This window comes from Leptosomus discolor, chromosome 21 (genome assembly GCF_034619465.1).
Source record: "Leptosomus discolor isolate bLepDis1 chromosome 21, bLepDis1.hap2, whole genome shotgun sequence".
Taxonomy (NCBI): Eukaryota; Metazoa; Chordata; class Aves; order Leptosomiformes; family Leptosomidae; genus Leptosomus; species Leptosomus discolor.
Genome location: NC_141411.1, coordinates 2,304,909 through 2,332,447, shown reverse-complemented (window position 1 = coordinate 2,332,447; position 27,539 = coordinate 2,304,909). Strand labels below are relative to the sequence as shown.

The window sequence follows — 27,539 nt, the reverse complement described above, 5'->3', positions numbered from 1 at the left end:
ATGCTCTCCGGGGCGCCGCCGCCCGCCGCCTTCCCCAACCCACCGCCGCCTCAGCCGCCGCCGCCGCCCCCGCCGCCCGCCGCTCCCCCCCTCCACGGGCCGCCGCCGCCGTTCCCGGTGAAGGGCGGCCTGCAGATCCGGAAGAATGCCATCACGGACGACTACAAGGTCACCACGCAAGTGCTGGGGCTGGGCATCAACGGGAAAGTTTTGGAGATCTTCAGTAAGAAGAGCGGGGAGAAGTTCGCTCTCAAGGTGCGAAGGTTGGGGGGAGGTGAGGGGGGGAGGGACGGACGTGTTTCCCCGGGAGGGACCGGACGGGACGGGCGGCTCCGGGCTGCCCCCGCCCCGCCGCCGGGCTGCGGAAGGGGCAGGAGGAGCGGGCAGCGGCGGCGCTGCCTGACAGTGATGGAAGATGTCTGCTGCGGGGAAGGGGGGGGGGGGGTGTCCCCCGGGTGGGGGCCGGGAAAACGGGCAGCGACAGGGGTCACCGGGACAATGGAGCTGGCTGCTGCCCCTCCGTCCCGCCATGCTTTAATTTCCCCCCCCCCCCCCCCCAAAGAACACCGAGACGTGGCTTTCTCATGTGAAAGGAGGCAAAGTGCCATCTCGGTGGCGCCCCCCCCCCCCCCGCCCCCCGGAGGGTCTGGAGCGGAGAGGAGCCCTCGGCCTGGCCGGTGTCACCCCGCGGGGTTGGCATCTCCAAACGCGGGGTTCCCGCTCGTAGCACCGTGCAGGGAAGCGCAAGCGGCTGCCAGGGTGTCCCTGGGGGGTGGCAGGTCCCTCCTGGCTCCGGCTGTACGAGACGGGGGGGTGACACCGAGCGGCTGTCGTCCCCCGCTTCCGACGGGGAATATTTCAGCATCATCGTCTCTTACTCCTTGTCCGTAACTCGCTTCTGTTGGAAAGACGGATAAATAGCGGCTGCGAAGGTGTATTTTGGCACGCACCAGGTGATGTGACAGTTTTCCTCCTTTTCAAATGAGGTTTTGGAACGAAGAGGGGGAGCGCGTCTCCCTGCCGGAGGGACTTTGGGAAGTTTGAATGGATTCACGACACGCCGAGGCGGGCGCAGGCAGTCTGCTCGGAGGGAGCGCCGTGTTCTCTAGCATCGATGCAATTTGCGCCCACACATGAGCTGTTCAAACCCTCGGCGTTACCCTGAGAGCTGTGAAGGCTAAAAAAACCCCACCTAAATCCGTAACCCCCACCGCTTTTGTTTTTAGAGCTGCCCATCTGTTGGTATCTGGGATTCCTAACCTGAATGAATGAATGAATGAACAAGGGGCTTTGGAGGCACAAGTTGTGCCGCGGGGGTGGTGGGGTCGGCAAGGGACGGCGCTGAACCCCTGTGGTTAAGGAGGGGGGTTTCAGTCGAGCACTGAAAGTTTTCCTTCAGAAATGCAGGCGTTTCTCGTGAGCAGCGCTGCGTTGTACTCCAAGACGACATGCATTGTCATCTCGTTTGGTTGGAAATTGGTGAAATCCTCTTCTGTTTTGACAGACAGGCTCCTCTTCGCTTCTGCAGTTGACTCTCGTATTTAAAGCGGGGGCTCCAGCACTTCCTTTTCGCAGCCCTGAAAGGGGAAGGATGGCAGAGGAGACCAAATGCCGGCCGCTCCTCTCTGCCCCGGCACGGGTAGGACAGTTGGGGCCCGGGGTTGGTGCCGTTACCCTGCCCGTACCAGAGCACGGTGCAGCAGGTGGGGTCAGGACGTGCTGCCACGAGGCGTGTTGGTTCCTTGGCCGTGATGAAAAAGCATCTCGGAGCGCAGGACGTCGCGTTGTAACGGTGGAGGGTGGCGCAGAGCGTCTGCGTGGCTCTTGGAGGGTGAGGTGTGTTTGACACTTAATCTCTGTTCTGGAGGAGCGTTGGTTGTCTTCCCTGTCCCCTGCCCTGGCCTCTTCACATGTCCCTGCCGGGGAGAGGAGAGTTGAGCTGAGCGGTTGGACGCGTCTCTGGCTGTTCAAAGAGCGGCGCAGCTGCTACCGTAAGGGATTCCTTCCAGCACCTTAAAAACTGCTGTGCTGTGAGTCTGGGCTCCGGGATGAGCTGCTGCGTGCCCAGCTTGTCCTGGTGAGCGTGAGCTCCAAGCTCGGGTTGTGTGAGTGTGATACTTGGACTGAACTGCCGAGCCCAAACTTGGCGAGGGTGACCGCCCTAGGGGCGATGGCGTGCTGACTTCATCCCCTCCTCTGGTACACAGCCGGGATAACGTCTCTGTTAGAGACCTGCAGAGAGGTATTTGGATCCGAATGGCTCATGGGCTGCATCAGTGTGGAAAGATGACCTAAAGCAGGATCTGCAGAAGTGATTGCATCGAGTTGTCATGGCTCAGATGATGCTTAAAAGAATCCTGATGGCCCATCGCCAGGAGCCACAGCTGAAATCTCTCTGTGCTGCCTGCTTTGGTTGTGCAGCAAACCTTTCCATTTGGAACATTGCTCTTTACATTTACCATTCCAAAGTCTTGTATAATAAGTCCTCCGCTGGAGGGAAACAATTGGGTTTCTCCCTGATATTAATGGTGTCTTCTGGTTATGTCGGGCTTCCCCTTGGACCATGAGCAACTACAGTGTTGTTAAACCTTTCTCCCAGAGATGTGCATTTAGGTTAGGGTTTGCTGAGAGTCGCTGCAGAGAGTTTTTCAGTGCTCCAGGAGAGTTTGCGCCCAGACAGTGTTCCAGTAGCAGTGGGAATGCTACAGCCCATTTTTTGCTCCTTCCAGTGCGATAGTCCGCGGCAGAGACGTATCATTTAAATAAAACGGCGCTCTGTACGAGTTCGTGGGTGGTAGTTTTGTTTGCTGTGTAGTACCTAGGTGAAAACAGGAGAAATTCCTTTCCTTTTCTTATAGGTCGTTACTGTCTATTTTTCAGTTTCCCACCCCCAATTTTATTTTGTTTTTTTTTGGTACGAAGCGACACCTGAAGCATCGCTGAATTACCTGGTGGGAAGCAGGCTGCCAACGGTCCCAGTCACCCATGACTTGACCCTGTTTGATGTGCGGCGAGATTTACTGCAGGGTGGGAACATAAAGTCCGTGGAGAGGTGATGAATGGAACGGAAACGCGAGGCCCGGGTGGTTTCTTACCCCTTTCTTCCTCGTACCTCGGTGTGATTTATTACTAGGCAAAATTAGGCTTGTAATTTCTGTAAAGCTTGCTGTATGTAGGTCACCACTGGCCTGACTTGGCGTTGTTGGTTGTGGTCAGGCTGTTGGCATTAGTGACGCAGGCTGCGACGGTGGGGCTGGGAGCGAGGTCTGTCTCGCCTACTGCAAATTCCACTTTTAAGACTAATCTTTAGGCAAGATACCGGGTTGATGGCTGGCTCTCTTAATTGGGCAAGTAAACCAGACTGGAGAGCAGCGGCCAGTAATGGCAGGTGGTGAGTTTGTCATAAGTGTCGCTCGATGGAGCTCTTCAGGGAGCCGGATTCCTTTAAAACAAATTAACAAACCTCACTCCTAACCCCAACTTCAAAGCAGGAGATCCTCAATCCTCACCGCTCCCTTTGGGTGGAAGAGCTTCGCAGGGCTGCGGAGTCTGCTTGCAGGTTTACCCCCTCTCTGGCAGCCCGGTGTCTGGAGCATCCTTGGAGCTTCCGGGCGTGTTTGCGAAACACTCTCAGTCTCACTCGCAGCCTCATCAGATAATCTGGGAGCGATGGTTCCTCTGATGGAGGAGGAGGAAGGAGGCCAGCGCTTTTGCGGTTTATTATTCTTGTAAGATGTCTGTCGTGGAAATAGGGCAGGTGTCTTGTAGCTGATAACTGAGCAGCTCCGTGGATGACCATGTTTGTGTAGCTGGTGGCCTCTCTTTGCCATCGTGGTGAGGGTTTTTTACAGAGATATTTAGAGGAGCAAAGCACCCTGTTTCCCGTGGCTTCCTGCAGCTTCGTTTGAGGTCAAATGCTTTGTCCCCCAGAAAATCCAGCTGGACCAGTAACCCCTAAGTGATGGAGCAGATGAAGATCCTGGGCTCACACTCATGGGTTACAACTCGCTGGGTGTCTGCTGTAGTTCTGCTCCTCTCTGTGGGGGGGATTTTGTTTTTTTAACTCTACCATATATTTTATATAATCAGAAATGTCTTTGCTGTGGCCTTCTGTGCAAGCCGTGGTTGAAAAACTGTGGAAAGTGTAGTGACATCATTTTTCCAAGGCAGTGGTTTATTATCTCATTGACCAAATGAGTCTACTGACTGAGGAGGGGGTGTGAGTTTGTTTAAACAATTTAGGGTTTGCCATAATCTCTTCTAAATACATTACATGTTCTGAGCAGTCAAACCTATGACTGAGATGGACTGATAACGGCCTGGGAGCAGGGGCTTGGTTTTTGCTTTGGCACATGCTCAGGAAGTGGTGGGGTTCTTCCTCTTAATAGTAATCTAATGCCATCAGCTGTAGGTCTTGCAGAAGATTGGTTTTTCCCATGTTTGCAGAGGTGGGGAACTGAGATGCAGTGATTTACTGAAGGTCTTGCAGCCCGTCAGAAGCAGTGCTGGGCCTAGGAGCTGAGCTGCTTGCTCTGGGATGAACCCTTCGTGGGCGGCTGTCCTGCAGGACGAAAATACATCCCCTGTGTGTGTGACTTAACGGCCAAATACAGCCAGGTAACATGATTATATTTTATCATTCACACTGAACTCCTACTGGCCTTTGGTGAGGTTTCTGCCAGCGCGCTCCTCGGGAAGGCCCGATGTGTGGGACAGTGCTTGTGTGCCGGGCTGCGGGGGTGCTGGCTCTGCCTCCGGGTAGCGAGCGGTGCAGAGCAGGCGCTGAGCTTTGGCAGACGCGTGCTGCCTATTCCAAAGCATTTAAAGCAGCGTATAAATAATAATTTGAAGCTGTGCAGACAAGAGAGCTGGGGCTCCTGGTGCGTTTGCTGGACGATGGGTAGGCACCGGTGACGAAAACTCCCAGAAAGGTCCTGCCTGGGAAACCTGAAAGAGCGAGTCGGTGACTTCTCTCTTCCCAGAAACCCCCAGGATGTGCTCTGGGATCTGATGGGGTGGGTGGATGAACTGACGGGCGATGCGGGGCTTGCAGGGCAGTGCGGGTACGTGGGAGGCATTCGGAGGAGCGGCAGGGTCGGAAGCGGCCGTTCGGCTGTCCCTGCGGCACGGGGAGCAGCGTGGCTCTGGATTTGGCATCTGGCATCTCCTGAGCCTTCGTGGTGGGCTCATGTGCCCCGCGCTGGGGTGGTCCAAGAGCTTTGCAGCAGAGGCAGTACCTGATGCTATTTTAAACCCCATCCTTTTTCTGGGGTTAGCGCTGCGTGCTGAGAAACTGGGAGGAAGGAGCCCTCCTTCATTAAGAAACCCTTTCCTCCTCCTAGCTCCGAAGGTAACCGGCTTCCCCACCCGCAGACGGCCCTCGCTCGGCCGCCCGCTGCAGAAGTCAGGCTCCTCTCCAAGCACAACTGGCCCCGCGCGTCTGGCCTCAAGTTGCAGCATTCAGGCAGCATGACCTCACCTCCTGGTTTCCAAGAATAACGCGCTGCCTCCCCTCCGCCGCGCCGGGGCTGTCTGCAGCGGGTGAGGGCGGCTGCCACAGCCCAGCATGGGCCAGCTCTTGGGGCCCCCCGCTTCTGCCAGATGCCCCCCAGGCAGCCCCATGCCTGCCCCGGGCTGTTCAGCCCCTTTGTGGGCAGGGGTGCGGGCAGCAGAGGTGGGGCAGGAACGGGGAGAGGGTCTTCAGGACCGGGCTGGGCTTGCAGGCTGGTTTTGGAGGAGGGAGGGTTTGGGGGGGTGGATCTGTGAGGACCAGGGTGATCCCTTCACCAGCTCCAGAGCTGGCATGGGAACACAGCTTTGCCTGAGTGCTCCCCAAGAGACCTTTTTTTCGAGCCCGAGCAGTCACGTCGAGTCAGTGTTTCATTGTGGTCTAGAGCTGTTGAGCATCGTGGTCATCTCTGGTGGTGTCGCTGGCACTGGATTTTAAAAGCCGCTGAGACCTGTATCCCGCTGAAGTGGGTTCATCCCCTCCATGGATGCTCCTCGTCTTTCATGCTAAAAATATTCTCCTTTCAGGGCCGGCTGGCATGAGGACTGTGTGCGTGACCAGTGCCTGGAGGCTCCTTTTGGACAGGGCTCTCGTCTCCGCGTCCGGTTCCTCTACAGAGATGGATGGGGAGCAGCGCGCGGGGGTTAGAGCAGGGCACGCAAGAGCAAGCCTGAATGCAGAGAGCTTTAACAGCCTTTTATGCTGTCGTTTCTTTCTACCTCGTGGCTGAGTCATTTCAAAGATTTCAGCCTTTTAAGATCTTACCAATTTGAGGTAGGGATTACAGCAACTGGCAGGTTTAATGGTTGCATTAACTCGCTGTTTCCTTTGTGGCCTCGGGAAGGGACTAACGGCTGTGAGTCCGTGAGTGCTGGTAGATCCCCCTGACCCGAAACGACCTGAAACACAAGTTTTGCTGGAGATGCCGTGAGCCACGGAAATGTCATTTGGAGGGTGATGGGACGGTACCTGCCATCGGGAGGGGGATACAGGATGGGCTACCAGTGTGGCTCCTGTCTGAGCATTGCTGGGAGCACGTGGAGCTGCGCTGTGGCTCCATCTTTGGTCTGATGCTGCCGGGGAAGACGACAGCATCTTCCCATGAATAGGGGTGTTACGCCACTACACTGCTTTGCTGTGACAAAGCACACTCTCCCAGCGGAGAGGGCAGGTGAGCACGCTGGCTCAAGCGTCTGCAGCTGGCACAGCGTTTGCTGTCGGATGTAATGAGATTATTTGAGCTGTTGGCGTCAGGGCTGCATGTGATTATGTGCCTGGCTGTCCCGCGAGCTATAGCCTAAACTAGAGATAAAGTTCAAAATGCAAACCCAGATCTGAATGTTCCTGGGGCGCCCAGCCAGGCTGGGACTTTGCAGCTCTGCTCTTGCTAGATATCCTTACCCAGTTTGGGCTCTAGATTTGGGATCAGTGGAGGGATGGACTCGTTCCCTTCATCGTCATAATTAACTTTGCTGCCTCGCTTTGTGTGTCCCTGGCTGCAGCCAGCTCCCTTGGGCTTGAGTTCAACCTCTCCAGGTCTGCTGGCCCCAGAAGAGCGGGGTAAATCAGGCTCGGGGTGGTTGTTGCCGTTACGCCTCTCACGCTGGAACAGGCTGAGTCTGTGTAACAGCAGGTCGGGACCCTGTGCTGTCCCCGTCCCAAGGGCTGCAGCATCTTCTGGCTTTCAGCGGGGCAGACACGGGTGGGAGCATCTTCTGGGCGTTCAGAAACGGAGCAGCAGCTCTCCCTGTCTGCTGTCCTCCTGGCGTCCTCTGGCCCTGGTGCGCAGCACCGAGCTAGGGCAGCCTCTCGAAGGGCTCCTTGGACCTCCTGCCAAACGTGTGTTTTGAGGGAAACGCGGCTGGAACACAAGCTGGGGCTGCTGTGGAAATTTGGCAGCTCGTCCCGTCAGCCTGCAGTTCCAGTAGCCACAGCTCGTCGCTTCTCGTGCCCATAGGTGCGGGCGGGAGCCGGGTCCAAGCGACGCTGCTTGGAAATGGGGATGGCACCCGAGGTATCTTGGCTGGGCTGGGGGGGAAAGCAGATGCAATTGGATCCAAACAAACCAGAAAGTATGTGTGTTATCCTCAGCCTGATTTAACAAAAGTAATAAATAAAATGAAAAGCTGGGAGGAGGTGGTCTGGTAACAGGGATATGTTTTTATTTTCAGTAGTAACGACAGCCTTACTGCATTTACCAGCTCAGTGTTTAAGAACAGTTTTAACTTGCTGTATTTCCAGTTGTTTTAGCAGAAAGGCAGGGGCTGTGCTTGCTCACAGGTGGCACCGCTGTGGGTGTCAGCAGCCTGTCACCCGCAGAGTGCTGGCTCCCACGGCCCCGCAGCTCCCGTAGCCACTGCTTTCGGATACGGCCAGGCTGCGGCAGCCGTTGTCGCCTGTAACAGCCTCTTCCAGCCAGCCCAGTCCTCTCCAGGCTCTGGTGTGACTCCTTCTTCCTCTTCAGCCATTTCGCAACCTCGCTGCCCATTGCGCTGGGCAGATCGCTGAGAAAACCCGGGCGGCTCTTGCATAAGTGGCTCTGCCGCCAGGCTGGCCGGGGACTTTAAACCTCTGATATCTGCTGGAAGTCACTGGAGCTGCGAGCCTGGCGTTTTTGGGTGGGTACCTCCCATGCCATGGGCAGAGCAGTGCTGACGTGGGGGCACGGCTGTTTTGGGGCGCCTAGGGGTGTTGCAGCCCTTGCCGGGCACCGGCCCAGGCTCCCGGAGAGGACATCTTCCCCCTTGCTGCCTGGGAGCTTGGAAGAGGCTTACGGAGGCCTTTGCTTTTGTCCTCGGTGCTTTTCCCCGCAAGGAGCACCCCTGTTCCCGGTGTGAGGGGCTGTGCGTTTGAGTTGGAGTGGGACTGCCGACATCTCCATCTCCTCTCCCACCCTGCTTTTTCTACTTTGGGGTTGAAACTCCCAGTATCTTTTGTTGTAAGGAAGAGTTGCTGATAAAGAACAGCGCTCTGCCAGGGCCTGAGATGCTCCATGGGTGGTGGGGTTCAGCAGGAAAGCGTTCCAGGTCCTCGGGGGTTTTTTGGAAGTGTTTGATGCTCCTATTCCCCAGCTTCTCACTGCTGGAGGAGACTGGCCTCGGGTGCATGCCATTAGAGATGCAAATAGTGCACTGATAAAGCATGGGTGAGTAAGATACTGTGGAGTTTATCAACAGATTAAAACGTGGTTGGTCTCTGCACGCTGCTGAGAAGCAGCTCCGGCGCCTCCTGGGCGGCTGCGGGGCGGGAGGGCTGGGGACTGGAGCTGCTCCCCCGGGAGCTTCGGAGCAGGTCTGTGGCTCGTGCCCTCCGCTGCAGTCTGGAGGAGTTCACGGAATATGATGTTCACCCTGTGCCTCAGCGTGCAGTGCTTTTGGCTGACGTTCCTGTTTCGGGGCTTCACCTCGAGGCACCGCAGGGCAGGGAGGGCTCTACCCTGCGGGGTCCAGCTGACGAGAGCGAGGAGAGTGTTCTGGCTGCTCTCGGTGTAGCCACTGCGCCCCGTTTTGCCGGGCTCTGGCAGTAAGGGCAGTCAGTGCCTGCCAGATCAAATACCTCAGGCTTTTGCCAAAACTCCCTTTCACGTTTCTTTCTCCCCAAAGACTGCGCTGAAACAACCAGGCGGACGTCACTGGAAGGAGGGTTCGGCTGGGACGTGGTGGTGGTGCCTTGAGGGTTTTAGTGACCTAACTCCTAACCAGCGATGAACAGCTTGTGCCCACCTCGAATCCAAACCCTCCCAGCAGCCTTGGGAAGAGCCTTACACCTCATTGCGGGAGAGGTGGGGGTAATGCAACGGGGGCGATGTTCGTACGGGCCGTTCAACACTTAATTTCTCTCTCTTGCTTAGGAAACGGAGGCTCTGCTGGCTTGAGGTGTTGCTCCAGGCTCTGTAGGGCCACAGGGTTGGTGGCAGTGCCAAGCGCTGCCGCTTACCAGTGCGCTCCAGCCTGCTGCAGGGGCTGCGTGGGGAAACGTGGGGGCTGCTGGAGCCCTCGAGTGGGCGGGCGGCCGAGCCGCACAAAGGCTGGCCTGTCTGCTCTTTGGCTCCCCCCAGCCCTAAGCCCTTTTTGTGAATAAGTGGGATTGAAAAAGCTTAAATTCATACAAAGCAGGACCCAGGAGCCCCCGGCCAGCTCGCAGAGAGCAGCTTCCCCCTGCCCACCCTGTGCTCTGGGGCTGCCCTGGGTAACGCTGCCCGGGGTGGGCTGCGTCTGTGGGGTGAGGTTTCTTTTTAAAGGCTGGGTGTGGGGATGCTCAAGATGAACAGCCTGGCCTGCCAGGGGAGCAGCAGTAGCTGCAGGAGTAAGTTGGGGTTTTTTTGTTAGTTTGTTTAAATGTCCCTGCTTTTATCCTTTTATCCCTTTTCTGTTCTAATCCAACAGGCAAAACGTGTCTAAAGGGCTTGCTGTCTGTTGTGTTTGGTAAGGAATCGAGGAGCCTGCTGGTAACAACTATCTAGCAGTGGGGTACTGGGCATTCATGGGAGGATCAGCCAGTCTTTCCCAGAGCATGTGTGTGTTTGCTGTATGCTGAAAAGATGCAAGAGCATAAAACCTCTGCTGTCGGCCCCTTGCTCTGTGCTTTTTCCTGTTGGGCAGGAGCTCTGTCTAGGAGCAGCCTCTATAGACCCGTGTTTCCCTCTCGGTAACGCCCAGGGGGAGAACGTTTTCTCCTCTGGTGGGGTTTTTGGAGGTGTGTGTGCACACAGGCGCTTCATGAGTTTTGCACCCTTGTTGGCTGAAGTATTTTGAGGTTACAGTGCTGACCGGGATGCTGGTGGTCTGGGCTCTGTCTAGGCTTCACCAAACCTCCCAGGCTCCGGGGCCACGTGGCTGCTGCCAACAGGTGCCACAGAGGCTGTCGGGGCTGCCGAGAGCCTGGAGGGAGCTAATATTAGCCACTGTGTCCTGAGAGCTTTAATGAGGTGCCAGCAGGATGCAGAGAAGGGCTTTTTTCTTTTTAAATAGAAACACAACTGAGTTTTCTTCCTGGCTGAAGGACTCTTGGGATGGCTGGTGCAGAGGGAAGAGGGGCTGGTGGAAGAAGAGTGCCCGAGGCCAAGGGGTTGATTTCCCCAGGGTGGCAGGAGGCTCTCTGCTTTCCATTGCATTGCTTCAAGGTTCAGGATTTCCCCTAAAATACCAACTGCGGTGGTGGGTAAAGTGGGAGCGTGTGACCATGAGCAGTGTTGGGTCTGGAGTCTTGCTTGGCTCTTAACCCAGGTGGGTTCATTGCAAACGGGTGGTCCCGCCAGCTCTTCTGCAGGTCCTGTTAGGCGCTGGGGGTGCGCAACAGCCCTGTGATGGGAGGAGGAGGAGGAGGAGGAGAACAGCCTGCGGTGCAGGGACGGCCTCGCCGGGGCAGGGCGGCTGCAGCGAGAGCCACGAGCAGCCCCGGCTCTCGGTGGGCAGCTCTGCCTGGGGGTGTTTGTGGGAGATGGCGGAGGAGAGGGTGGTGGGTGATGCCTACCGCTGAATGGCACCCAGTGGGGTGCAGTCCTCCCCTTTCCCACTGCCCCTTCGTCAGCATCCCTTCTCGTTACACACCTTGCTGCGGGTCAGCTGCAGCAGCCCCTCTCCCTGCCCTGCATGGGCTGGGGCACCGTCCGCCCCGTGCCTCCCCCGAGGTGGGCTCGTGCATCCAGCTGCACCGGAGCTGATGGCACCAGAGGTTTGATCTCTGCTGCGCCGGGGGAGAGGTGGAGGGGGCAGCGCCGGGAGGAGGGCGGCTGGTGGCTGCGGGGCCCCGGCCTCGCCAAGCGCCGGTGCGGACAAAGGGGTGTTACGAAATCCCCGTGTCGCTCCTGCGCTGGCCTTGCCCTGCACAAAACAAACCCCGCTGTCAACAAAAGCGGCGGCCACCCAACGCGGGAGCTGTTTATCTCACGCAGGGAAGCGCCGCGGTCCCAGCCCCGAGGCCCCGGCAGCCTCCAAAACGGCTTTGGACATCGTGCCTGGTGTGGGGTCACCGTGCAGGAGCCTGATGCCAACCCCTGAGAGTGGCACCGCTCAGGTGCCTCCAAGGTTTCGTGTCGTGGCTCCCGGGACCGCCCGGTGAAGGCAGAGCGGCCGCCTGCGGGGCACCACAGCTGGGTTGTGCGTCCCTGGCCTCGTCTCAGAAAGGTGTTTGCTGTGCCCTGGTGTTGACAAAGCCCATGACGAGGGTGAAACTCTGTTAAATAAATGGCTGAGGAAAGGACAGAATGATGCAAAACGTGCTGTCGTCACTGGGCTTCGAGGGTGTGTAAATGAAACCCTCCTCGGGCTTGGCACTGGTGGTGGAAGTGTGTCCCAAGGCTATACTGCTTCCAGCGCTGGGGGTGAATGGTGCTTCCAGAGTGGTTGCCCTCAATGCAGCCTTGGGTTTTGTTTTGGTTTGTTTTTTTTTTTCTTCTTCTTCTTTAAATATATATCTATTAGTATATATTTATTTACACTGCTCTAAGATCTGTGTTGAAAGGCAGCAGCAGGATGCTGGGAGGGGGTGGCAGCCGCCTGTTTCTCCTGCAGGGTGTCCTGCCCGTGGGTCGAGCCCTGAGAAACTTCATTTTTGAGCAAAGCTGGGAGCCCAGGAGCTGTCGGGAAGCGGTGGGTGTTCGTGGGGCTTCTGGCAGGGCTTCGTGGCTCCTCCGCTTGCAGGCGTGTGTCTGGGCGGTCTGAGTCTCTCCCCTAAATCATTTCCAGCTTAAAAGTAAGGTATGGGCAGGCATGTCCAAACCCAAAAGCAGTTCTGGGATGTAGGGGTGGGGAATCCCCCCAAAGCTGTCCCCAGGGTCAAGGTAACAGCGAGGTCAGGCAGGGTTGTCCCCATTGCTGTGAGGCTGATGGGAGCAAAGGACCCCAAAAAGATGCCCCGAGCGCTGGGTGCTGGGCTGTGTGGCGGAGGCTGAGCCGGCCCGTCCGCCCGACGTGCGAGGGAAAGCCCCCGGCTGCGGCGCAGAGGGCTGGCGGAGGCGGCACCGTGCCGTCCCGGGGTAGCGAGGGTGCCGGCGTGGCCGTAGGGGTTTTTTCAAGCTGTGCCTGTGGGAGGGAAGTGCAAAGGACATAGGTCAGCGCTGAGTTAATGGTTTACAGTGGTGTTTACTTCTGTATTAGTCACACCTGCGAATATCAACCACTTCCTATCGTAAAAGCACATATGTGCGCTTTTCCGTTCATGAGCTCGGCAGCTGCCGTAGGAAATCTGGCAAGGGATGGGGCTTGGAAGGAGGAGCTGACCCCAACCTCGAAGGTTTTGCAAGGAGGTGGTAGGAAAGGGGCTGTGCGTGGAGCAGATCCGCTGGCCGCAGACGTGTCTCACGTGGGGACGTCCAACTCTCCCGGGGTTTCTTGTTTTCCTTTCGCTTTGTAGTGCGCGGGTAAAAGGCCCCGGTGGCTGCAGCACGTTCTCGGCAGGGGCTGCAGTGGAGGCGCGGGGGGATGTCGTGGTTGGGTTTGCAGAGAGGGGTCCCTGCGTGTCCCCCCACCCCAGGGCAGCTGCCTCCCTTCCCCGCTCAGACCTCCCACCCCGGCATCGCGGTGGCTCCCGGTGGGAAGCGACGTCTCAGATGCCCATAGGAAGGGACGGGCTGGGTTGGGGCATTTTGGCCATGACGACCCCTTTCCTGTTGGATTCATGAGGAGGTCCTGGCCAGGGTGGTGGCTCCGTTGTCCCAGGGAGCAGACCTGCCTGGAGCGTCCCAGGCTGTCCCCCTGCATGGCAGGACGCGTGGCCTTGCTAAAACCAGGGCTCATGCCTGGGCTGGTGCTGGCCCCTGATGCCAGCCCTGGTACCTCCTGGAGAGATGAGCATCGGGTGGGTCACCAAAACGCCGTGGTGCTTCTGATGTACAGAGAGAAGAGGATGATCCCAAAACGAAAACCTGGGACCGAATGGGTCCCTAAATTTGTTTTTCTCAGATAAATGAGGCTGAAACTGTTTATTTCTCTTCATTAAACACCAGCTCCAGCCTGCTGCCGGTGCTGTGAGTCAGCAGGGATGCTTCGTGCCGCCGCCTTGTTGCCATTTACCTGCTTTGACTTTTCCCATGCGTGTCGCAGCCCCCTCCCGCCCGCTGCCTCCCTATCCCCTCCCTACGCCCTTGTCCTCGGTGTCCCCACCACGCTGGTGCCCCTTCCCTCGGCATCCAGGGCGCTGCTCCTGGGTACCCACTTCAGACCTTCCTCCTCTCCTTGAAATCAAGGTGCCAAGAATATTTTTGCTGCTGGGAAATGGGCTCTGCAGAGCGGGGCTGGCCGGGGGGCAGCGCCCCGATTGCACGGGGCGGGGGGCACGGGCCCCTGGCAGGTGGCTCTTGTTTAAGCCCAGGCCTCTCTTCTGCTCTTGCCCTTTGTGTGCCTGGAGAGGCTTTTGTTGCAGCCTGAAAAGGCTGAATAGCTGCTGCATCTGTCGCAGGGAAGAGAGGGGCGAGGAAATGCTCAGCAGATGCCCTGGGGAAGGGGGTGGGCTATGGGGCGGGGAGGGGGGGGGGTGTCCCGAGCATCCCCCGGTGGGCACAGACCCCCCGTGGGAGCTGCGGGCAGGGGAGCTGGCGGCACATGGGGCACGGAGGCTTGCGCAACCCTTGCGGGCGAGCGAGGCCCCGCTGCGGCGGGTCTCCTTGTGAAAGCACGGTGCAATAGCCGCCTCTTCCCTCGCCCCGTTTCCATCCTCTGCCCCGTTGCCAAATCGCCCGCGGGAGCAGGGACGGGGCCGCCTGCTCCAACATCTGCCCCTGCGAGCGTGCTGGCTGCTTCTGGCGGGGTTTTGAGCTCGCCCCCGGCACACGCCGCCTCTTCGTGCCTGGCTTACTGCTTGTCTCCGGCCGCACGGTGGGAAAGCTTGCCCTGCGCTCGTCCGCGCTGGCTCCGGGTCTTCCTCTGAGCGCTCCGATAATTCAGACTCGGGGAATGCAGCTGAGCAGCTCGAGCATGTGTGTCAGTTTGTGTTTGCTCGGCCTGAATTGCGTCTCCAGGCTTGCTCCTCGTTTGTAGCTCTGTCTAATCGGAATGATTCTCGCTGGGACGCATTTTCCGACCTCTTCGTCTTCCCCGAGGCAAGCGAATGTGGAGGGTGACCTTTTGTTCACGGCGGTGGGGGATGAAGCCACTAATGCACGGCCACACTCGCGTCCTGCCCAAATGGTCAAAGCCTCAGCATCCCTCCGGGCGCTGATGGCACCAGCCACCATCCCTCCAGAAGGTGGGTCGCTGGTGGCTGCTCCTGTCCTGCTTTGCAAACCATGAGGCTTGGATGAAGCTGTCTCCGTCAGGGAGCAGCAGCCACCCTTCTAAACATTCACCCCGGCGTGGCAGGCTGGGGCACGCTGCGGGACCCATGCGCGGCTCCTCCTCCGGACACGTCACCTCCCCTCTCTGGCTTTCCCCGGGCAAAACAAATGTGAGGAGGAGGCTTTTGCCTGGTCTGTTGGGGCTTAGAGCTCTTCAGGCAGGGACTGTTTGTGGCCCCGTGTGTGTGGGCAAGGCAGAAACGGTCCCCAGCTTAGGGAAGTCCCGTCACCTCTGAGCGCTGCTGGCGGTGGTGGGTGTGAGCTGTGGGCATGGGGTTCATGTGGAGGTTTCTATAAGAGCCACGATGATGTGGGGGAGGTTTCCCGAGCTGCACGTTCAATCGTTGCTGCTTTGTGATCGAACCATGAATTTCCCCGTGTTTGGTAACATCATTCCTCTTGCGGGCTTTGGGACTCGTGATTTTATTTCTCTTCTGTAGTTCATAAACAGTAAAAGCAGAACGAAGCTTTGCTGCTTCCGTGCCCTTCTGCTGCTTCCTCCCTCCGACCGTCTCCAGCAGAGGCTGGAGCAGCTTCGGGGTGGTTACCCGTGGGCTCCCCAAATGTGCTGGCATTACAGGCAGAGAAAAACACACAGAGGAGCCCATCAGCTTAATCCAGGCCCCTCAGCCCTGTGCCTCATCAGGTGGGTGCTGGGGACTGTCAGCGGGGCGTGGGGGGCAATGGGGCTTTGCCTTCCCAGCGCTGCGAGGTGGGAACAGCAGGTGCAAAGCATCCAGCACCGGCTCTACAAATGCGTTAAGCAGCTGGTGCCAGTTGGCAACAGGTTTGCATGGAAAGATTAGAAGAAGCAAATCCTTTGAAGAGAAAAACCCTTTTGCTTTTTTAGGAAAAAATGCTCCTTGCTCCATGTGAGCCTGGTCAGGGAAGCCTGGAGCTTGCTTGTGCAGTACAGGCAGGGAAACCTCTGCTTTGCTTCCCTGCTGATAACTTGGGAGGATGACAGCCTGCCTTTCTTCGCTGTAGGTTTATTTTTGTTGCAATTTAAGAAGGATTTATTTTAAGCCCCGTACCACGGTCCTGAGGGGAACTCCTCGGGGTGGCGTGGGGCGTGGGCACGCTCCTGCGGGTCCTGTGGCAGGAGGTCGTTGGAGGGGTGGTTGGCGTGCAGGCAAGGCGTGCAGCGTGTGCTGCTCCGCTGGGAACCGAGGTGAATTGGGTGTGATCAGAACACACAGGGAAATAAAAATACCCTGCCTGCAAGAGCAGCTGGAGTGCCAGGGGTGAGCGTGGAGCCAGAGCAAAGAAGGGCAGCCCTGGAAAATGAACAGCTTGGCGTGCCGGCGTGTGCCTGATCCTGCCCGTGGGAGGTGAGTTTTCCCTTGCAAGCTCTTAGACCGGGATATCTTGCCGAGCTGAGTGAGCGCAGCGTGGTCTCATGGCTCGCCCAGGGGCAGCACCGTTTGGGGCTGCGGTGGCACTCACGGCGAGTGGGACGGTGTCGTTTGGGACCTCCTGCCATGCCAGCGGAGGAGAGAGCTTCCTCTGCGAATCCGCCGTGATTCATGGCGCATCCTCCCAGGAGGAGGCGGCGGCGGGACTGAATCAGTGGTGCCTGAGGATGCGTGCGGGCGAGGGAGCGTGAGCGCGGGTGTCTCCAGCCCCCTTGTTTTCTTCGGCGTTTTCCTTCCTTCCTTGCACCCGCCTTTGCTTGGCGTGAGACGACGGCCGGGGGGCCAGCTCGACGTGGTGCTGAGCCAAAGGGACGGGGCCCCAGTCCTTTCGTTTGAGCTAAAGCTCGTTTTCGGTGACGGTGGGGAGTGGCAGGGCTGGCTGGAGCCTGCTGAGTTTGCAACCCAAGTTTCTTGCCCTGCGGAGGCAACTTGGCCGGGGTTTGGGTTTGGTCGGTGGGCGCCGTCTCCCTGCGGATGCCCCGATGAGCTGGTTTGATTTTGGGAGCTGCTTCCAGGGTTTGTCTTTCAATGGTGGTGAAAATCCCAGAGCGACTGCGGGAGCCTGGGAGGAACCTTTGCTGCTGCGGGGTCCCGAGCATGCAGGGGCTGGGTTTGCGCCGTCCGCTGCTGGGGGGCCAGTTTCGGAGCCCTCAGCTTGAGGGTTTTAGTGAAGCTAACGAGCGTGGTTTAGCTTTGCACGTAACTAATTTCTCTCGCAGTGTGTAGCGGCTCCTGGGGGAGCTGGGCTGAGCCAAGGCGCAGGATGGCAGCAAACGCCGTCTGCCAAAACCTCGGAAGCGTCAAGCTGCTGCGGGGAGAGCTGAAACGGCCTGAAAGCTGAATTTCCTCCCTAATTGCGATGAGGGTGGCATGGCCCTTTCCCTGCTCCCCCCTTCTTTCCTGCAGGTAGGTGCCCCAGTGGGAAGCGGGAACGGTGCAGGGCTCTGAAGTGGCACAGCTCTCCTGGTTGTCCCCTGTCCCATGCAGTGTCGGAGGGACATCGGGATGCGGAGATGCTCTTGGGTGACGAGAGGAGGTTGGGAGACCTGTGCCGGCTGCAAGGCTAACGCCTAAAGCACCTAACTGCCCTAAAGGGAAACGCACACGACTCCTCTGCGTGTAAAACCTGGCTTTGCTCAGAGGTGGAGGTTAAGCCCCCTCTGCAGCACTGCCCTTGTCCCGGGGACGCTTGTGTAACTCGGAGATCCCGTTACTGCCCGCTGGGCTTAGCTGCGGCCTCGGTGCTGGAGCCCTCTGCTCCCGCGGGGGCGAGCAGGTAGTGCAGTGCTTCCCATCTGAAATGATGAGGAGTTTGACTGCCAAGGAGCCCTCCCTTGGGAGGGGAGCGGGAGATAAAATAGATGGAAGAGCTGAACTGAGAGCAGTTGTGGGCCGTCGGGGGTTTCCAGCAGGTTGTCCATCTGCTGCCAGCTCCCCTCTGCGAAGGGTTAACCCTGGTTGTGCTCTGGGTTGGGGCAGTTGCAAAATCTCCTGCTTCTGAAGCTGGTGGGAGGGGACAGTGTCCCCGGGCTGGTAGCCTCAGCTGGGGTGGGATGGGAGCAGTTCACCCTTGCTGAACCTCAGGGAAACACGAGGTGCTTTTCCCATCCCCGCCTCCTCGTTGCAAGCCAAGAAATACAAATCCTGTTGCAGCCATAGGCTGTCCTGGATACTGGAGCTAAATTAGGGACCCGGGTAGTGTTACCACACACCCCCAAATACTTTCGATGTGGAGTTCCCATGACCGGAGCAATGCCTGTCACGTCAGGATGTCACCCACCGGTGGTTTCACTGCTGACTGTGGCTGAGGAGGGAGCAGGAGGGAAAGTCTTGGGCTGCGGAAGCTGTTGGCTCCTCCCTAGAGACAAGAAACTGGTGAGAAACTGGTGGAAGTGCTGCCCTCGCCCTGCCTGGACCAGGACCAAACGGTGCTTTCCCACCACTGCGCCGTGCTCGGCACCTCCCTGGCTGCCAGGGGCACAGGGAGCCGGTGCTTTGTGCCGGGGGCAGGATGGAGGTTGTGTGGGTGCGGTGGGGTGATGCTGGGCCTGTGGGTCGCTTCTGCCATGGTTTGGGCACGGCCACATCCCTCCTGCATCCCCCCGCCGCGGTAATGGCCTTCCTCACGCCACCTCGTTGCGTTTGGCCTTCAGCTCCCCGTCATGCCACTGTCACCTGCCACCGGGAACGTTTCCTAAATGGACCAAATAATTCTCTTAACAAGGCTTAATCTGCGCCTCTCCCAGCCGGGCGAGCAGCCTCTCCATCCCGCCGCTGGCAGGGGAGCGGAGGGGGGCTGGCTGGTGGTGCAGCTGAAGTGCAGCTGGGCAGTTTGGAGAGCGCTGGGGCAGCTCTGTGCTCGCCTGCGGGTGCCTGAGTACAAAAGCAAACGTCAGGGCTGTGCTGGTACAGGTAATGGAGGCTGTTGCCTCCTAGTTCATTAGAAATACAATTAAGCGCCTTTAAAAAGCGCTTCGAGTGACCTCTAAAAATTGGATATATATTTCTGTACATCTCCTGTTTGTCTTGCGCAGAATGATGTTAACCGTCTGCTTCCTGCTGTTCAATTTTCCCAGCGTGTAATTACAAATTGTTTTTTTTCTCTTCAGCTTCCTGGCTCCCCACGCCAGGCTCTTCAGAGCAGAGCTGCAAATAGCCAAGCTTTTCTCCAGGCCCCTTCCCTGCCTGCGTGGCCGCTGGAGGGTCTGGCCCTGCGCTGGCTTATGGCTCTGGCAGGACCTGGTTTTTAGGGTCATTAAGCAACAGAGGAGCAAGGAGGGGCTGCCCAGCCTCCTGCCCTGTCTTCCCTTTGCCCCAAGGTCGTCGGTGCCAATGGTGTGGAAGGGTTCTGCGAAGGGTGGCTTGGCCACTTGGGTCTTCACTGAGCTTCCAGATGGTTTGATGCCAGAAGCCACCCCGCGCCCAGTCCACTGCCATGGCTTTCCTGTGCCTTGGGAAGCAGGAGAGCGGAGGAGGTGGGAGAGGTGTGACCAAACACCCAGGCATCGGGGTTACGGGTGGGTGGCTGAAGGGTGCGTCCTATTTGTCCCTTTTCCCGTGGCAAAGGGCACGGGCTCTTGCAGGCAGGAATGCAAATTGCCGTTACTCTGCCCGGCTCACACGAGCACCATCAGCAAGTGTTTCATTTATAAGCAGGCAGCGTGTGTCTGGTGGAGCAGCAGCAAGTGTTAACCCTTGCTCCTGTGAAATCCCCCCTGCAGCGGAGGCATCCTGGGCGCTATTTCGGGTCCTGCCAGGCCAGCGAAGCATCCCAGGGACTCGCGCTCCTCTGCTTGCCGGCTGGGCGCTCTCCCCTTTGCCCAGCGGTGCTGGGAGCTCGGCTGGGAGAGGGTAGAGGGGCAAGAAGTGCGTTTCTGTCTCTGTCTTGGTAAAATGACCAAACCTGCTGTTCGCTGCTGATGCACGTGGGGGTGGGATGCGTTTCCACTGAGGTGCACACCTGCTCTGGGGCGTTTTGTCCAGCCCAGCCCTAGGAGCTGCCAGAGACAGGAAGGAAAATGAACTACGCTCAAGATAGACATGTTTGTTGCTCTATATTTAGGAGTATAATAATTAAAGCTGGTTGTTTATCCTGACAAACATGGTAATTAATAGTCTGTGGCAGACGAGCAGATCCTTCCTGCACCTGGGAACTGTGAGTTGTCTCTGGGAAGGGCGAGGGCCTCATTAAAGAGCTGCTGCTGCTTGTGAGAAAAGCTGCTATTTAGGGAACATCTGGCTGTTTGCTTTGTCCCCTCCCCAGGCACGCGTGGCTGGGTGCTGGTGGCCTCTGAAGCCACGGGGAGGGCGTTTCTGTGCCCAGCCTGTGCGTAAGGGCACAGAGCAAGGGGGTCCTGCCAGTCCCACGGAGCAGGAGGCTGGTGAATGGGAGGTGATGGGTGGGCAGTGCTGCTGGGGGGACTGCGAAGAAGAGGGTGAGGATGCTTGGTGGCACCCGGGGGCGCGGTGGTGTAGGTGCCACCATGCAGAAGGTTGCGCCTAAATGCGGTAGGAAGTCTTGTTGGCTGGTGGCACGGGCTGGCTGGGCACTGGGGAGTCATCTCAGAGGGCAGGGGGGTGACAGGCAGCTGGAATAAGCTTTTACCAGCCTTGGGAGGGAGGGCAAGAAGCTCATGAGGGCAGGCGGCTTCATGGTCTTCCCACTAGATGGGGATGGAGGCATTGCTCAGAGAGATGGAGCTCGCCTCGATGGCGCCCGCGGAGAGCACCCGCGCTTGGCCTTTGCCCCTGCGTCTCCTCCGGGTGGGCTTTGTGCCAGCGGGGTGTCACGGCCCGGCTCCCCTGGGGGGCTCGGGGCTGAAGGGGTCTCGCTTCTCTTGCAGATGCTGCAGGACTGCCCGAAGGCCCGCAGGGAAGTGGAGCTGCACTGGAGGGCGTCGCAGTGCGCCCACATCGTCCGCATCATGGACGTCTACGAGAACCTCTACCAGGGGAGGAAGTGTCTGCTCATCGTCATGGAGTGGTGAGTCGCCCCTGCGGGTGGGCTCTCCCCGCAGGACCACCCGCAGCCCTGCGGGGCGGTGGGGTGATGCCAAAAGCAGGGGGGGCGAGCACCTTCCTGCGCTGCTGCTGGGGACCCCAGGGAGATGCGGGGCTGGGGGATGCAGCCTGCGAGCCGTAGGGATGCGAGCCCTGGAAGAGGCGCTGCGCCGCTGGCGTTGGAGGGACGGCGGGAGCTGCGCTGGCTCTGAGTCATTCTGAAAGCTCGCTGGGCTGTCGGGAGGCTTAGGGCCTGTGGTTCCTGCTGCAGATAAATCATAACCAAACTGGCTTTGGCCATTGAAAGTCGGGGTTGTCCGCGGGTTCCTGGCACGCCAGCAGCCTGCAGCGGGCTCCGCTGGGCAGCGTGCAGCCAAGCTGAGCTGACGCATCTATTGCCGCCGTTGCACCTCGTGCAGCAGCAGTCGAGCAGCTCTAATTCGGGTAGATGTTTGATATAACCTGGGGAGGAGGAGGAATGAAGGGGAAAGTATTGAAACCACATCCCAACCGCAGCTGTGATTTGATGCAGCTTCCTTGCCAAAACCTCTCCTCTGGCAAGCCAGTAGGTTGCCTGGGGGGACAGCGGGTGCGAGGAGCCCTGCGAGCAGCGCCGGGGCAGGCAGCGCGGCAGCCGCCCGAGCACCTCTTGTGTGGGGAGAGGCTTCTGAGAACCACAGCGGGACACTGGGCAGCCGGGGATGGGACAGGTTCGTGCAGCACGTCTGCTTGTATGGGAAGAAAGCAGTTGCTGAATGGTAGGAAACAAGTCCCCAGGGCAACGACAGCTCCCCGCAGCGTGTCCCTGCGACAGGTCCCCGCTGTCTGAGGGATGCTCTGGGTGTAACGCCCGTCACCAGTCAGCATTTGACTTTCAGCCTGAGCATGGTGTGTCTTGAGCGCTCCTGGCCCCGCTGGCTGCGCACTATCTGTATTGCAGATGTCCCACAAATGTCAAGGGCGCTGGCAGGAGATGCTATCTGCTCTGGGAAAGCCAGAGGCCATTTCTGCTCGAGTTAGATAAGGCAGGGGCAGGAAGCGACATTATCCCTGTTCTCATGGAGAATTATCCCTGTTCTCATGGGGAATTATCCCTGATCTCACTCCTGATCTCTGGGAGCCGAGATTTTTTCCTTAGGGTACCTGGCGAGCCTTTGGCTGGGGAGGAAACTGCGCCAAGGTTTCCCTGGTCCTTCTCCAACACCTTGCGTGAGAGCTGACTCTGCTGCAGCGGGGTTCAGCCTCTGCCTCCCCCATCCCAGCGGTGAGCCCATCTCGGTGCTGCTGACACCTCGCCCCGTGCCACAACCTTTGCTCAGCGCTTCTGTACGGGGTTAGCACGCCGGCGAGGTGGTTGGCTGGTGAGCGAAATGAGGCCAGGCGTGCCGGGAGCGCTCTTGCCTCGTTCGAGCCGTGTTTGTTGTCTTTACTGTAAATGTGTTTCTGTGGGCTGGTGGGGAGACCACGTCCGCTTGCACCCGGCGTCTCTGCCACCAGCACGAAGCCTCTGCCCTGCTCATTTCTGGAAGGAGGAGGCTCTGCACCGCCCTGTGCCCAGAAGCACCGACCCAAGGGCTTGGACGAAGGAGGGGTTTGTTTCTTGCTGAGCTTGTGCAGCTCCTGGCTGAGCATCAGAGGTTTCGGTACTGCTGGGGCGTGAGACCGATGCCGCAGCCTCTAACGCCATCTGCTTCTCTTCCAGCTTGGATGGCGGGGAGCTCTTCAGCCGAATTCAAGACAGGGGAGACCAGGCCTTCACAGAACGGGGTATGGAGCCCATGGAGAACCTGGGGTTTCATCTTTGGACTGTGTCTGTGGTCCAGCCCGTTCCCTCGATCGCTCTTTTGAATCCCCAGCACGGTTTTGCACTTGGGGAATGAGGAATGGGGGTGCGAGTGGCCCTGCTTTTCGCAGTCACTTGAGAGCAGGCTTAGGGGATGTTTTCTCAGCTGCCCCTGTGCCCCGTCTGTTCCGCTGCAGCACAGGCAGGAGCTTGAGTGGTCTTCAGAAACACCCACCTCCCTCAAAAAAGGGAGTCCAGGGGCTGTGGTTCTCCTAGATCTCATTAATCTCATCCCCTCTGCTCCCGTGGCCAGGAAAAGTGTCCGCACAACCCAAGCCCTGAGCTTGTGGCCCCCTTGGCTTCCCGTCCTATGGGGAAAGCTTTCCCAGGTGATGTCCCTGCAGATTTGAGGTCCCTGGTGGTGCTGGGGGCTGGGTCGGCCCCACCCCCCACCCCAGAGTGAGCCCCTCCTTGGGGCTTCTGTGGTTGGGTATTGGGGTCAGGGGCTGGAGCCTGCCCCATCCCTTCTCCTGGGAGTTTCTGTCCCGTTTGCTGCAGGCTCCTGACCCAGGGCTGGGGCTGGGGGGGGCCCTGCTTGGAAAGGGGGACCTCAGGTGGAGGAAACCCCTTTGGCCTCAGCCAGGCTCGTTAGCTCCTGGTTCGTAGAGTAACCCAGGAGGGATTGTGGCTCACTTTAACCTGCTTATAAAGGCTTCTGATGTTATTTTTGCTGCTTCAGAGGCTTCAGAGATAATGAAGAGCATTGGGGAAGCCATCCAGTACCTGCACTCGATCAACATTGCGCACCGGGACGTGAAGGTACCATGCTGCACGCTCGCCGGGCAGTGCCGAGTCCCGCTTGGCCCATGGCAACGCCGAGGCTGCTCCGGCTCTCCTGCTCACTGCTCCTTCCCTGTGTTTTCACAGCCGGAAAACCTCTTGTACACCTCCAAAAGGCCCAATGCTGTGCTAAAACTCACGGACTTTGGCTTTGCTAAAGAAACCACCACGCACAACTCCTTGGCCACTCCGTGCTACACGCCGTACTACGTGGGTAAGTGCCTGGGGGCAGGGGGGGGTCTGAGCTTGCACGTTTGCAGGGCTGGAGGGCAGAGCCAGGGAGGTTTGGACGGTGCCATGCGCAGCCCATCACCTCTGCTTCCAGCCCGGGGCCTCAGCTGCAGCGTTGTGTTGGGGGCAACTCCTGTCTGGGATGCTTGGGGCTGGGGGCTGCTTTGAGTGCAGGTGGGCGCTGTGTTTGCAGCTTGCCCGTGCGTGCAGGACGGGCTGCTCCGAGCACGGTGTCGGTGCGTGCAGCCGGTGTGTCGCATGCCCGTGCTGCAGCGCTCCTGCCTCTGCTGCCTGCGGGGTTGTGCTGGAGCCCGTGCAGCAACACTCGCGCTGCTCCCAGCAGGGCTGCCAGGACTGCCCAGAGCTGCAGGCCTGGGGTGGTCGGACCCCCTCTTACCTGGTGCTGCAGCTTGGCTTTGACTCATGAGTTTGTTTCTCTCTTTACCAGCCCCAGAGGTGCTGGGCCCGGAGAAGTACGACAAGTCCTGCGACATGTGGTCCCTGGGCGTCATCATGTACATTCTGTAAGTCCGACGGGTCCCTCTCCGTCTTGCCAGGGTCAGGAGCGGGGGGTTACAGCTTTCGAGCTTGTCTGTGGGCTGGTGGGGCTGAGCCTTTCCCAGCTGCGCAGCTCCTGCTCCTGGCACTGCCCCGTGGGTGCTGCTGGGTGGGTCTCGGGGCGGCGCATTGACTCTGCTCCCCCTCCCGGCGCAGGCTGTGCGGGTACCCCCCCTTCTACTCCAACCACGGCCTGGCCATCTCGCCTGGCATGAAGAAGCGCATCCGAATGGGCCAGTACGAGTTTCCCAATCCTGAATGGTCCGAAGTGTCGGAGGAAGGTAAACACTGTCCCCGGGACGGCTTGTCCCCAGGCTGAAGTCACCCTTTGGGGTCAGCCCTGCATCCAGCAGCGCTGCAAAGGCCGGAGGGGGGGAAGCCTGGGCCTGTCGTGGGTCACCTCAGTAACGCAGCAGCTTTGCCTCTTTGCTCGAGAGGCTTTTGCTGAAGGGTTTGACCAGGGTGAGGTCTGTGGCACAGAGGGGATGGGGGGTGGGTGCAGGCGTTTCGGGGCCACTGGCTCACGTTGGAGCATGGGGAGAGCTCCCATGGGACCTGCTAACGCCCTGCCCTGCACAAACCCTTCCAGTTAAGCAGCTGATCCGCAACCTGCTGAAGACAGACCCGACCCAGCGCATGACCATAACGGAGTTCATGAACCACCCCTGGATCATGGTGAGTGCGGGGTTGATGGGGCAGAGGATGGGGAGGAGGACGGGGCAGGGATGGGATGGAGTGCCCGCGGCTCCCGGCTCACGCTCCTCCGCCCTCTCGGCAGCAATCCATGCAGGTGCCCCAGACCCCGCTGCACACCAGCCGCGTGCTAAAAGAGGAGAAGGACCTGTGGGAGGACGTGAAGGTAAAACCTCTCTCCGTCGCTGTCTGAAACGCTCTGCGCCCTGGGTGCCACCTGGGGTCTCTCCGCTTCTGCCCTCTCATTGCAAACCGGGCTGGTGTGGGCTCGGTGCTGGCTCCTGGGGAGATCTGTGCTTGGGAGGGGGCTGGAAAAAATTGGCGGTGGGACACTGCCCCTGCTGCAGATTGTTCGTGGGGGGGCTTGGAGGGGAGACAGCTGCCCTGGGGGTGTCGCGGGGTGCTGCGGGCTTTGCTGACGGTGCTGCCTGTGCCTGCTGCCCGCAGGAGGAGATGACGAGCGCGCTGGCCACTATGCGGGTGGACTACGAACAAATCAAGATCAAGAAAATCGAAGATTCCTCGAACCCTTTGCTGATGAAGAGGCGGAAGAAAGCAAATCCCACCGAGCCCGCCGCGCTCCCCCACTGAGGGTGCCCCACGCCCACCAGCCCTTGAGAAAGCAATAACTATATATATATATTTTTTAAGAAAAAAAGACAAAAAAAGACAGACTGTTATATCAAGCGCATGGAATTCAGACATTTATACCAGACTAGTTATTTTTAGCTACTCACCTGTGTTTCTGACCTTTCCGGAGCAGGCGGTAAGATCCCCCCCGTCAGATCCATACGCTGCGGCCGGGGGTTTTGTCCTGTAGGTGAACGCCGCTGATAATCGGATTTTTTTTTTCCTTTTGTGAAACAGTTTTGGTTATTTTTTTTTCCCTTCCTTCCAAAGACATGGAAATTCCTGTGGTGACCTTTTTAGGGTATATAACGTATAAATATTTTTTAAAAACTACTGTAGAGCTGAAACCCAGACAGCGTGTTCCCTGCGTGGATGCTGGCTAGAGGTGGGCTTTGGGCTTGCGAGCGGGTTGGGGGCATGGGGAAGGAGAAAAGCCTTCTCCTCCGTCCCGCTGTGCATGGTAGGGCTGGCGTGGGGGGTCCCCGTGGCCACCGTGTTGCTTCGCTGGCCTGGAAAACTGCTGCTTTCAAAGCACAGGAGCCAAAAAAATGACTGCCCAACCCCTCCCTGACCTGGAAGCCTTGACTCTACCCGGCGGCGCTGCCTGTGTCGCTGTCTGTCTGTGCGTGGGGTGTGTGTCGTGTCCGTGGGCACGGAGCTGCTCGTGGCTCTCCCCCCGCCGTGGCCACCGCAGTCTGTACCTGTGCCTGGAATCCAGTTCTGACCTCAGGGGTGGGCAAGGGGGGGGCTGGGGGGGTGAGCAGGAGGCCGGTGCCCCCCGCATCCCCACGCTCTGCATCTCTTCGATGCTTCCCTGCAGCCCCCAGCTCCAGGAGATGCTGTCCTGGGGGTGGGGGTGTCCCTGGGGAAGAGAGGGTGGTGTGGGGAGGGGGTGGAGGTGGTGGGGGGCCATAGCTTGAGCCGGGACGGCAGCATTGCCCCCTTCCCGGCCGGGGCTGGGGGTCGTGCTGTGCCCCTGGTGTGGCTCCTGCTGAGGGGGCTGCTCCTGCCACCAGCTCCCAGGGAAATGGGAGTGATCCTCTGCTCCCAGGAGCGGGATGGCTGCTCTGAAGTCTTTAGTCCATGAATTATTATTATTATTATTTGTCACAATGTTTCGCTGCGTTAAATGTGTTTGAATGGGGAAAAAAAATTTTTTTAAGGCAATGTTTAGTTTTTAAGGTGATCTTTTAGACACTGTATGGAATTTTAATTTGTTTTAAAAAACGGTTTTTATCTTTTTTTTTTTTTTTATTTTTTGTCTGTTGGCTTATACTAATCTTCCCGGTCTGCTCTTCAGTCCTTTGGATTAAAGACACTTAATGCGTCACCCAGTCTCTCCTCCTTGCTTGCGTGGCTGCGAAGAAACACCTCGGTCCTCCAGGCTGGGTGGCCGCTCTCCTCGTGTCTTGAAATTGCTCTTTTTTTTTCCCCACCAAAGAGGCTGAGCTCCCCCAGGTTGTTCTCTGGGGACGCAGCGTTTCGCTCTTTGCAAAATCCCTTGGCTTGGGGACAGTTGCTGAAGATCTCGTGGCCGTGTCTGTCCCGGCTGCTGCACACAGAGTTTCCTCCCCAGCATGTCTGCCCCTTCCCGGGCTGGGGCTTTGGGGACGTGGGACACGGGAGGTGGGGCCGTGGGGCCGTGGCCATGGGTGCTGCGCCCGGGTGCCGACAGGGGGAACCACGTATCCGGCATCGTGGCCCGGTTGTGGGTGATGGGGCACATGTGGCCTTGGGGACTGGGGCACGTGTGGGACTGGGGCTGCCACTGGCCGTGCCCGGGTCCCCGCTGTCACCTCTGCGCTGGCAGCCCCTGGGTGCGCAGCGGGTGCCCCGCTGGGGTTTGTGGCTGTGGGGCTGCTGGGAGCTGCTGCTGCTCATACCAGCGCTGGCTGCAGTGTCTGGAGGAGAGGAGGGAGTGGTGAGATCCCCAGATGCCTCCTCACCCTCGTCCTCATCCCCCTCCTGTTGGGGAAGAAGCAGTGGAGGGGCTGCGGGGGTGTGCAGGCGCAGCAGAGGGACTCAGATGGGTCCTGTCAGGTGGTTTGACTCCAAACCATCCCTTTTCTGCTTCCCACGTGTGGGACTTTTCCCTGGGGGACTCGGGGC

At 58.7% G+C, this 27,539-nt stretch overlaps 1 protein-coding gene across 1 annotated transcript; it reads left to right on the top strand.

Moving 5' to 3' along the window:
- On the top strand, positions 1-25,764 carry MAPKAPK2 (MAPK activated protein kinase 2). Its single transcript, XM_086476456.1, has 10 exons — positions 1-255; positions 20,539-20,678; positions 22,398-22,462; positions 23,218-23,297; positions 23,406-23,532; positions 23,998-24,073; positions 24,264-24,388; positions 24,697-24,782; positions 24,886-24,966; positions 25,248-25,764. The coding sequence occupies exons 1-10, from the start codon at positions 1-3 to the stop codon at positions 25,389-25,391; spliced, it is 1,179 nt and encodes a 392-aa protein (XP_086332582.1). The 3' UTR covers positions 25,392-25,764.
- Positions 25,765-27,539: the final 1,775 nt, after the last annotated feature.

Excerpts from the sequence above, each read along its gene's own strand:
- MAPKAPK2 (XM_086476456.1), top strand. The coding sequence starts at position 1 with ATGCTCTCCGGGGCGCCGCCGCCCGCCGCCTTCCCCAACCCACCGCCG. Across the intron at positions 256-20,538 it reads GGGAGAAGTTCGCTCTCAAG|ATGCTGCAGGACTGCCCGAA; the intron begins GTGCGAAGGTTG and ends CTTCTCTTGCAG. Across the intron at positions 24,389-24,696 it reads GTCCGAAGTGTCGGAGGAAG|TTAAGCAGCTGATCCGCAAC; the intron begins GTAAACACTGTC and ends AAACCCTTCCAG.